At 47.4% G+C, this 12053-nt stretch overlaps 1 protein-coding gene across 1 annotated transcript in view; it reads left to right on the forward strand.

The window, feature by feature from the left end:
- Positions 1 to 719: 719 nt before the first annotated feature.
- Positions 720 to 12053, forward strand: part of FAT2 (FAT atypical cadherin 2) — a 65210-nt gene continuing 53876 nt past the window's right edge. The window contains exons 1-2 of the mRNA XM_010358658.2: positions 720 to 3985; positions 6258 to 6572. Of these exons, the coding sequence (XP_010356960.2) occupies positions 727 to 3985; positions 6258 to 6572 (3574 nt within the window). The 5' untranslated portion in view covers positions 720 to 726. The remainder of the gene's footprint in view (positions 3986 to 6257; positions 6573 to 12053) is intronic.

A 12053-nucleotide genomic window follows, 5' to 3' on the forward strand; every position in this document is an offset into this window, starting at 1 on the left:
CAGGACTGTGTTCTAGCTGCTGAGTGCCTTTGAGAGAGCATTTTGAACTAGTCTGCTATTCTTCAGCCACGGGGTTTCTCAACCATGCACTACTGACATTGGGGCTGGATAATTCTGTTGCAGGGCTGATATGGTTTGGCTGTGTTCCCACCCAAATCTTATCTTGAATTGTAGTTCCCATAATCCCCCAGTATCACGGGAGGGATCCAGTGGGAGGTAATTGAATCATGGGGGTGTGTTTTTCCCATGCTGTTCTTGTGATAGTGAATAAGTCTCATGAGAGCTGGTGGTTTTATAAAGGGGAGTTCCCCTGCCCACGCTCTCTTGCCTGATGCCATGTAAGATATGCCTTTGCTTTTCCTTTGCCTTCTGCCATGATTGTGGGGTCTCCCCAGTCATGTGGAACTGAGTCCATTAAACCTCATTCCTTTATAAATTACCCAGTCTCTGGTATGTCTTTATTCTCAACGTGAGAACTGACTAATGCAAAGGTACTGTCCTATGCATTGTGGGATGTTTAGCAGTATCCCCGGCCTCTACCTGCCAGATGCCATTAGCACCACTGGCCCCAAGATGGGACAGCCAAAAGTATCTTCAGACATTGCCAAGTGTCCCTTGAGGGTCAAAATCACCTCCAGTTAAGAACCATAGCAGTAGAAACCATTTTTTTTCCTAACTTGCACCCTGTCTTTTATTTTCTGCCCAGGGTTTCGGGAGTTTTCCACAATGACTATTGCCCTGCTGGGTTTTGCCATATTCTTGCTCCATTGTGCGACCTGTGAGAAGCCTCTAGAAGGGATTCTCTCCTCCTCTGCTTGGCACTTCACACACTCCCATTACAATGCCACCATCTATGAAAACTCTTCTCCCAAGACCTATGTGGAGAGCTTTGAGAAAATGGGCATCTACCTCACGGAGCCACAGTGGGCAGTGAGGTACCGGATCATCTCTGGAGACGTGGCCAATGCATTTAAAACTGAGGAGTATGTGGTGGGCAACTTCTGCTTCCTAAGAATAAGGACAAAGAGCAGCAACACAGCTCTTCTGAACAGAGAGGTGCGAGACAGCTACACCCTCATCATCCAAGCCACAGAGAAGACCTTGGAATTGGAAGCTTTGACCCGCGTGGTGGTCCACATCCTGGACCAGAATGACCTGAAGCCTCTCTTCTCTCCACCTTCATACAGAGTCACCATCTCTGAGGACATGCCCCTGAAGAGCCCCATCTGCAAGGTGACTGCCACAGATGCTGATCTAGGCCAGAATGCTGAGTTCTATTATGCCTTTAACACAAGGTCAGAGATGTTTGCCATCCATCCCACCAGCGGTGTGGTCACTGTGGCTGGGAAGCTTAACGTCACCTGGCGAGGGAAGCATGAGCTCCAGGTGCTAGCTGTGGACCGCATGCGCAAAATCTCTGAGGGCGATGGGTTTGGCAGCCTGGCTGCACTTGTGGTTCATGTGGAGCCTGCCCTCAGGAAGCCCCCAGCCATTGCTTCGGTGGTGGTGACTCCACCAGACAGCAATGATGGTACCACCTATGCCACTGTACTGGTCGACGTAAATAGCTCAGGAGCTGAAGTGGAGTCAGTGGAAGTTGTTGGTGGTGACCCTGGAAAGCACTTCAAAGCCATCAAGTCTTATGCCCGGAGCAATGAGTTCAGTTTGGTGTCTGTCAAAGACATCAACTGGATGGAGTACCTTCATGGGTTCAACCTCAGCCTCCAGGCCAGGAGTGGGAGTGGTCCTTATTTTTATTCCCAGATCAGGGGCTTTCACCTACCACCTTCCAAATTGGCTTCCCTCAAATTCGAGAAGGCTGTTTACAGAGTGCAACTTAGTGAGTTTTCCCCTCCTGGCAGTCGGGTAGTGATGGTGAGAGTCACCCCAGCCTTCCCCAACCTGCAGTATGTTCTAAAGCCATCTTCAGAGAATGTAGGATTTAAACTTAATGCTCGAACTGGGTTGATCACCACCACAAAGCTCATGGACTTCCACGACAGAGCCCACTATCAGCTACACATCAGAACCTCACCGGGCCAGGTCTCCACCATGGTTGTCATTGACATTGTGGACTGCAACAACCATGCCCCCCTCTTCAACAGGTCTTCCTATGATGGCACCTTGGATGAGAACATCCCTCCAGGCACCAGTGTTTTGGCTGTGACTGCCACTGACCGGGATCATGGGGAGAATGGATATGTCACCTATTCCATTGCTGGACCAAAAGCTTTGCCATTTTCTATTGACCCTTACCTGGGTATCATCTCCACCTCCAAACCCACAGACTATGAACTCATGAAGAGAATTTATACCTTCCGGGTAAGAGCATCAGACTGGGGATCCCCCTTTCGCCGGGAGAAGGAAGTGTCCATTTTTCTTCAGCTCAGGAACTTGAATGACAACCAGCCCATGTTTGAAGAAGTCAACTGCACAGGGTCTATCCACCAAGACTGGCCAGTAGGGAAATCAATAGTGACTATGTCAGCCATAGATGTGGATGAGCTTCAGAACCTAAAATACGAGATTGTATCAGGCAATGAATTAGAGTATTTTGATCTAAATCATTTCTCCGGAGTGATATCCCTCAAACGCTCTTTTATCAATCTTACTGCTGGTCAACCCACCAGTTATTCCCTGAAAATTACAGCCTCAGATGGCAAAAACTATGCCTCACCCACAACTCTGAATATTACTGTGGTGAAGGACCCTCATTTTGAAGTTCCTGTAACATGTGATAAAACAGGAGTATTGACACAGTTCACAAAGACTATCCTCCACTCTATTGGGCTTCAGAACCAGGAGTCCAGTGATGAGGAATTCACTTCTTTAAGCACATATCAGATAAATCATTACATCCCCCAGTTTGAGGACCACTTCCCCCAATCCATTGATGTCCTTGAGAGTGTCCCTATCAACACCCCTTTGGCCCGCCTAGCAGCCACTGACCCTGATGCTGGTTTTAATGGCAAACTGGTCTATGTGATTGCAGATGGCAATGAGGAGGGCTGCTTTGACATAGAGCTGGAGACAGGGGTGCTCACTGTAGCTGCTCCCTTGGACTATGAAGCCACCAATTTCTACATCCTCAATGTAACAGTATATGACCTGGGCACTCCCCAGAAGTCCTCCTGGAAGCTGCTGACAGTGAATGTGAAAGACTGGAATGACAACGCACCCAGGTTTCCTCCTGGTGGGTACCAGTTAACCATCTCGGAGGACACAGAAGTTGGAACCACAATTGCAGAGCTGACAACCAAAGATGCTGACTCAGAAGACAATGGCAGGGTTCGCTACACCCTGCTAAGCCCCACAGAGAAGTTCTCCCTCCACCCTCTCACTGGGGAACTGGTTGTTACAGGACACCTGGACCGCGAATCAGAGCCTCGGTACATACTCAAGGTGGAGGCCAGGGATCAGCCCAGCAAGGGCCACCAGCTATTCTCTGTCACTGACCTGATAATCACATTGGAGGATGTCAACGACAACTCCCCCCAGTGCATCACAGAACGCAACAGGCTGAAGGTCCCAGAGGACCTGCCCCCCGGGACTGTCTTGACATTTCTGGATGCCTCTGATCCTGACCTGGGCCCCGCAGGTGAGGTGCGATATGTTCTGATGGATGGCGCCCATGGGACCTTCCGGGTGGACCTGATGACAGGGGCGCTCATTCTGGAGAAAGAGCTGGACTTTGAGAGGCGAGCTGGGTACAATCTGAGCCTGTGGGCCAGTGACAGTGGGAGGCCCCTGGCCCGCAGGACCCTCTGCCATGTGGAGGTGATTGTCCTGGATGTGAATGAGAATCTCCACCCTCCCCACTTTGCCTCCTTCGTGCACCAGGGCCAGGTGCAGGAGAACAGCCCCTCGGGAACTCAGGTGATGGTAGTGGCTGCCCAGGACGATGACAGTGGCTTGGATGGAGAGCTTCAGTACTTCTTGCGCGCTGGCACTGGACTCGCAGCCTTCAGCATCAACCAGGACACAGGTACTGGGGGTGGGGTAGGATAGGGTGCCAGGTCCTGGGATAGATGGGCTGAAGGAAAAAATAAATAGGGATTCTTTTTCCTGTGTATTTTATTTTTAATTTGTTTTTACTGGAAATATATATCTATATATGTGCATATAGACATACACATATATGCACATATATTACATATTCTGTTTATAAAACTAATACATCAGATTATAAATTTTTATATAAAATTTTAAAATGAATGCTCCCCCATGTTCCATCATCCCAGATATAATCTTTATTAACAATTTGTTCTATAATCTTCTAAAGTTTCTTTCTTTGTGTCTTATATATCATATATTGTTCATTTTATTATTATGAAAATATAGTATAATAGATACTATTCTAAAATTTACTTTTTTCATGTCATATAACATCAACACATTTTATTTGTCAGTTCATTTGTTTTAATTGGCCACATATTATTCTACCATATAGGCATAATATTCTTATTTATATACTTTTACTTATATGTCTGAGTCTCTACAGAAAAAAATTCTTTTCTTTTTTTGAGACGGAGTCTTGCTCTGTCACCTAGGCTGGAGTGAAGTGGTATAATCTCAGCTCATTGCAATCTCTGTCCCCTGAGTTCAAGCGATTCTCCTGCCTTAGGCTCTCGAAAGTAGCTGAAATTACAGGTACCCACCATCATGCCTGGCTACCTTTTGTATTTTTAGTAGCGATGGGGTTTTGCCATGTTGGCCAGGCTGGTCTCGACCTCCTGACCTCAGGTGATCCACCCATCTTGGCCTCCCAAAGTGCTAGGATTACAAGCGTGAGCCACCGTGCCTGGCCGAAAAATTCTTAAAAATGAAGTTTCTAGGTCAGAGGATAATGTGCATTTTCTGTGTTAACAAGTATTTCCAAATTGCTCTCCAAAAATGTGACACAACCACATTCCTTTTTTTAAGTTTCAAGGAAAATATGTGTAAGTCAGCACTTTTTGAGTGCCCAGTACTGGTAAGGCCCTAAGATAGGTACCTGCAGGAGATCCAAGGTGAATAAAGGCAGATGACTGCCCTCAAGGAGTTTGCAATTTGGTAGGTGATTTATTTCCACCAAAACCAAGTTGTAATAACTTGTTCTCAATGTTGGCTTTCAGCAACCTTTGTCTCTTAACTCCAGCCACTGAAAGAAAACAGCTTAATCTAATTAAGCTGTGTAATTAGAAAGAGCATTAGATTAAGAGTCAATCCCAGACCCAGTTCTTCCACATACTTGCTACATGATCTTGGTCGAGTCGTGCTCCCTCTGTAAGCCTCAGTTTCCCCAGTGGTCATCTCTGTCATGCTATGGCTGTAAGCATGGGCCATGCCCTCTCACACAGACCCTGCCAGTACAGCATGATCCATGAGAGCTTGGGGTGTAATCTTCTTTTCCTCATTCTTGGACCCTCAACTTCTAGAACAGTGCTAGTCCATAGTAAGCAATTTGTGGAGGGAATGAACTAAAAAATGAAGCTCAGCCCCTTAAAATCATGAAAATGATGGAGAAGGGAATGGCAATTTATTCATCAAATCCCTAACCCTGAAACTGATTATCTACCAGGACATAAAGTGTGAAGAATTTAAGGACAACTATAAGAAAACCTCACTTACAGAATGTGAAATAGATCAATGGAACTTGGATTTAAGTAGTCAAGAGAAAGTAGATAAACTACCACTGTCTTCTGAAAACCCTAAATATGCTCACATGCTAAAGGCATGGGCCCATTTTAGCAGAGGAATGTTCTGAGAGGTTCTAGAATAAGGATATTAATTCCCCTGTGTTCAACTCAGCATCTCCCACATTATATTGGTAGAAGGAGTTTCTTCTTTTCATAGGAAATCTACTTATTTTTTTTTTGAGACGGAGTCTCGCTCTGTGGCCCAGGTTGGAGTGCAGTGGCCGGATCTCAGCTTACTGCAAGCTCCGCCTCCCGGGTTTACGCCATTCTCCTGCCTCAGCCTTCCGAGTAGCTGGGACTACAGGCGCCCGCCACATCGCCTGGCTAGTTTTTTGTATTTTTTAGTAGAGACGGGGTTTCACCATGTTAGCCAGGATGGTCTCGATCTCCTGACCTCGTGATCCGCCCATCTCGGCCTCCCAAAGTGCTGGGATTACAGGCTTGAGCCACCGCGCCCGCCGGAAATCTACTTATTAATATCCTTTCCACAGTACAGTTTGGGGAATGGTGGGTAAGGGTGATTTCTAAAGCCACTTTGAGCTCTAAAGTATTTTGGGTTTGCTGACTTACTGTCCCTAGGAATGATTCAGACTCTGGCACCCCTGGACCGAGAATTTGCATCTTACTACTGGTTGACGGTATTAGCAGTGGACAGAGGTTCTGTGCCCCTCTCTTCTGTAACTGAAGTCTACATTGAGGTTACGGATGCTAATGACAACCCACCCCAGATGTCCCAAGCTGTGTTCTACCCCTCCATCCAGGAGGATGCTCCCGTGGGCACCTCTGTGCTTCAACTGAATGCCTGGGACCCAGACTCCAGTTCCAAAGGGAAGCTGACCTTCAACATCACCAGTGGAAACCACATGGGATTCTTTATTATTCACCCTGTTACAGGTAAGGATCCAAAAACTGGTTGAACAGGGATCTCTAAAATGGTGGTTCTCAAATTGTGGGCCCCAATCAGCGCCATCAGCATTACTGTGAACTTGGAAATTCAAATTCTCCAGCCCCACCCTAAACCCACTGAATCAAAATTTCGAGGGTGAGGCCCAGCAGTTCGTGTTTTCGCAAGACTTGCAGGGGATTCTGATGTGTTTCAAATGTGTGCTAACATTTGACAATGCTGTTCTACAAAGTCCATCTCTGTGTGAAAATGAAAAGGATCTGTCTTCATGTTTCTTTCCTTGGGGCCCAAGGAAACTAAGCAGGTTGCCCATTGGTCAACCTGAGACTAGTTCAGACCTCCAAGTGGTCCCAACCTGACTCTCTCCTGAGTCATGAGCCACAGGTTGAATCCCTTAACCCTAGTTTCAGACTGATCTCAACCCTGCCCAGAGTGTTGGCAGTGTGAATCCACTTATGTTGTCAACCATCTCGGGAGCACCTGCCCAAAGCCTTCTGGGGCAAGGATGGTGGATGGTTGGGAGAAATCCAGACATTGGCAGCTGGCAGCAATGAGTCAGACATTGCCCATAAAGGTGTTTTGTTTGATTTGCTTAAGCTTTATACAATTATTTTTTAAGTTGTAGCCAACACATAAAATTAGAAAATTCCACAAAACGTTCCAGATTTCTGGTTGTTCTTTAAAAATGGAAGGATCGGGCCACACTGTCTTCATAGTCCCGCTGGGCCACAGTGGCCCGGAGCCAACAGCTGCTCCCTTTGTAGACCTGGCACAGATGCTCTGGTCCCTGCAGTTCCTGCCATCCCCTGTTGTATTATTCCCAGCCTGCCTCCCTCATTGACACCACCTGCCTAGCTTTCCTTGGTGCTGCAGTGTGAGAGCTAGGTCCCACGGCTGCACACGCTTCTTAAAGCCGCATCTTCCTCTTGGGGGATGAACAACAATCCTATTGTAGAGAAGGCTGACATATTCCCCACTGAACCCAACATCTTGTTTTCCGTCTCCAACAATTTACTCTTGTTCGAGAAGGATGGAACCTGGTGAGATTGGAGGAAGGGAAGAATGTGGGCGGGCAGTCCCTTTATTCTTAAGACAAAAGGGAACCAGGAGGAGGATGAGGCTGGGAGTCCTGGAGCAGACAGGAGGGTGAGTGAGATATAAGTCCCTATTTGCCTGGTAACATTTGTTGCCAACCTTTCCTGTTAACCTTTGACCTCAGGGTATGGAGTAGTTCTAGGAGGAGGATGCTTTTCTCCTGGAAAACAGGCTGAAGCTGGCTCTCTACCTGGGCCCACCCTGTCCCTCCCTGTCCCTCCCTCTTCAGGAGTGGGAAGAGATCTCTCACCTAAGGCATTAACTTCTCAGCTTCTTCCAAATCCTTGTTCTGTTTACTATCAACAGTTCCCTGACAGCAGGTCTGGCAAAATGCCCTAGAGGGCAGAGATGTTCTTAGCCTTCCTGCAGTTGAAAGGAAGAAATCTTTATACGCATGAACATTTTCAAAAGTAGAACAAATCACCAGTGCGCCCCCAGCCCACCTTTCTCATCACCAGCATTACTTTGTCCCACTTCCCTACTTGGATGCCTTGCATGGCTTCCCTGTGCCCTTAAGATAAAGTCAGTAAGCCAGACATGGTGGCTCACACCTGTGATCCCAGCACTTGGGGAGGCCATGAGCCCAGGCGTTCTAGAGCTCCCTGGGCAACATGGCGAAATCCCATCTCTACAAAACATACAAAAATTAGCCTGGCGTGATGGTGTGCACCTGAAGTCCCAGCTACTCAGGAGGCTGAGGGAGCAAGACGGCTTGTGCCTGGGAGGTCGAGGCTGCAGTGAGCCATGATCACATCACTGGTCTCCAGCCTGGGCGACAGAACAAGAGCCTGTCTCAGAAAAAAAAAAAGAAAGAAAGAAAGAAAGAAAGTCAGATTCTGCTGTGTCCTACAAAGTCATGCCTGGTCTGTCCTTGCTGACCTCTCTGGCCTCATCTTGCCCCTCTCCTGCTGCCCCTCCCCATGTTCCAGTCACATGGCCTGCCTCCGTCGGGGCCCCTCCACACAGAATTTTGCATGTGCCATTCTCTCTAGCAGGCGACTCTTCTCTCCTTTTGTCTGGTTAACTCCCGCTCTTCTTTCAGATTCCAGCCCAGCTGTTCTTACCTTAGAGAAGTCTGTCCTGATACCCTAACACACTCTCCAGCACCACCTACTCCTTTTGTGATGTTATATTCACTTGTGTGATTATTCCATTAATAGGCTGTGTCCTTCACTCGACTTCAGAGTTCCCCGAGAAAAGGGTCCCTAACTGTTGGTGCCCACCACAATTTCTTCAGTACCTGTCACACATTAAGAGCTCAACACATAATTGCTAAATGGATGAATGAATCTCTGCCAGCATCCACAATGTTTTGTTAAACTTAGGATTCATGCACACACTCAGCAAATGTTTAAAGGTGTCTGCCCTCACGAGGCTTCTAAACAATGTGCTGTGGAGTTATATGAAGACAAATAAAACACAATTTCAAGTGTTGAGAAATTCAGTCCATCAGGAGCATGAAGATTTGGATATAAACACGATAGAACCAGTTTGAAAGGGTGTAACATCGCAAAAATATGTGTAGATACAGTGCCCTGGCCACTCAGAAGAAGGAGGAAGCTGCTCTGGGTGGTAGATCTGCAAGGGCTTCACGGAACAGGGGTGGTTATGCTGAGCTGGAGAGTGGGAGGATTTTGAGAGGCAGCAGTCTGGGAGAGCAAATGGGCGAGGATGATGACACAGGTGCTATCTGAGAGGGAGGAAGACCCTGATCTTGTTGAAGACAATACAAGTAGATGGACTTTCTAAAGGTTTATCGCAGTTCCACCACTTATAAATAATGAGATCTTGGGAAAGTGACTTACCTGCTCTATGCTTGAGTTTTCTCACCAGTGAAATGGAGATTATAATAGAGACCACCTGGGCTGTTGTGAGGATTAAATGAGTTAATATACAGAGCTACAGAAAGAGCTTAGCTGAATGCCTGTGCATGTGAGAGCTCCAATAGGGTTGGTTCTTTGATGCTGCAGGAGGGAAGAAGAGGAAGATAAAGATGGAAAGGTAGCTGGGGCAAGACCTAGATTTTGGTGACTCAGGATAAGAGGAATTCAAGATCAGGAATCTATCAGAGATAGAATCAACAACAGTCGGAAAACTGTTGGAGGAGGGAAGATGAAGGGTCAAATATGGGTCTGAGATAGGGTGTTGGGGAAACATTTGTTTGGAGGAGAAAAATGGTAAGAGTGAAGTCCACTGAGTGCCACCTCATCCAGGAAGGGCGAGAGGGGTTTTCTATGCACCTTAGTGAATGTGCACGCAGCCCTGTGGAGGTGGTTCTGCTATATCCCCATTCTATTCAGGCACTTCTTGGGAACTCTGACACTGACTTCAGAGAGGAGGATGAAGATGAGAATAGGGGCCACTGTGCAGGATGCCACAGAGCATTGATTCCAGGGGCACAGGACCTTAGAAGGTCAGGGGAGGCAGTGGTGAGAGGCAGAAAGAGAAAAGAAAAGCCATATGGGGTTGGAGGAGAGAGGGAGAGAGAGACAGAGAGGCTGAGATTCAGAGACAAAAGGGGAGAGGAGAGAGAAGAGCTGGAAGAGAGGAGTAGGATGGTGAAGGAGATACACAGAGAGAAAAGAGCAAAGGGAGAGGAGAGAAGGGCAGGGAGGAAAGGAAGGGATGGAGCCAGATGGAAAGCTTACCTGCCAAGACCCCCTAGTCCTTACCCTCTCCTGGGGGACCCCAGCCCTAGGCCCTCCCCCATGAGGCACCTGAGCTTGGGGCCAAGCTGGGACAGTATCCACACCCTCCCGCTACAGGAGTGTGTCTTTCCTTCCACTTGTTCTTCTTTGACTGGAAGGGTGCCTGAGTGTGGAGCTTCTCAGGAGCCTTCTCCAATTCCTCACATGCCAACCTTCAGTTAGGGAAGAAAAAGCTGGAATGACTTGTGTTCAACTACACAAGGCGAAAACATGCCCCTGACAGAGCCCACATCCTCGCACCACACTCCCATTGCCATGACTGGAGGCTCTGGGCCAGCACTGAATCCCTGTTCCTCTTGCTGAGCTCCCAGCTCTGTCACTGAGCCCCCCAGGGAACCTCTGGGCTCTTCACTGAGCTTCTTTTTCTACACTTAATTCTATGATCTCAATCACTTCATCACCTAAACAAGATCAGGAAACTTACTGAAAGTGTTCAGATGTTCCATTAACCTTGACCAGTAACTCTGCTTTCATTTACAAGAGACCATCCACACCAGCCATGGCCTCTCAGGCCATGGCTTTGGATGACCTCTGGGCCCCTGAAAACCTCCACCTCAACTTCCCGGAATCTTTCAGAGAGCTAGCACCTTCTCTGCCCAACTTCTTCAATTACGGATGAACTGAGAGAAGCCCAGAGGAGCCCCCTCTCTATTCATCTGCACCAGCCTGTCATGGGAAGAGCCAGTACTAGGACCCTAGTGAATAGTAATAATAATAAATGGGGAAAATGCTATCACTTCGTGGTTTCTCTGAAACTGAAGGCAATAGTTGTTATTTCTGCTGCAGCTCCTGACAAGCTGCTTTTTCTTTTTCTTTTTCTTTTTTTTTTTTTTTTACGGAATCTTGCTCTGTCACCCAGGTTGGAGTGCAGTGGCGCGATCTTAGCTTACTGCAACTTCTGCCTCCTGGGTTCAAGCAATTCTCCTGTTTCAGCCTCCCTAGTAGCTGGGACTACAGGCACATGCCACAACACCCGGCTAATTTTTTTGTATTTTTAGTAGAGATGAGGTTTTACCATATTGGTCAAGCTGGTCTCAAACTCCTGACCTCAAGTGATCCGCCCACCTTGGCCTCCCAAAGTGCTGGTATTACAGGTGTGAGCCACCATGCCCGGGCGACAAGCTGCCTCTTTTACTCAACAATATATTGTGTGCAGCATTTCCCCATCTACAAAATGTATTTTGAATAGTTGCTTAAGATTCCTTTTTATGTAAACTGTATCCAACTGGTCCCTTATATGGATTGTGTCCAATTATCTGCTTTTAAAACATGACTAAGGTGAACACCGTGTGTACTCATCTTCCCAGATGTATGCATTGATTTCCTTAGAATAAATTCCTTAAAGTGTGATGAGAAGTTCAGAACTTAAGCCAGAAAGATGTTAAAGGTCGCCCAGTTCCACTCCTCCTTTTGCAGAGGAGGCTGGGGTTGAAATAAGGTTGGGAAAATTAACAGGAGCTTCCTGGAGTCAAGCAAGGCACAGAGGGGATTAATGGGTCCCCTGTAAGGAACCTGAGGCTGGAGTTGGGGGTTAGCAGGGCCATAGGAGGGGAAGGGAGAGGCTGAGGCAGGAGGTAGAGTCCTTTCTGGAGGCCTCCCAATCCCAAAGACCCTGAATGCTTTCCCAGCCTCACCATGACCCCTAACCCATTCCTGTCCCAACATATG

Source organism: Rhinopithecus roxellana, chromosome 3, assembly GCF_007565055.1.
Source record: "Rhinopithecus roxellana isolate Shanxi Qingling chromosome 3, ASM756505v1, whole genome shotgun sequence".
Lineage (NCBI taxonomy): Eukaryota > Metazoa > Chordata > Mammalia > Primates > Cercopithecidae > Rhinopithecus > Rhinopithecus roxellana.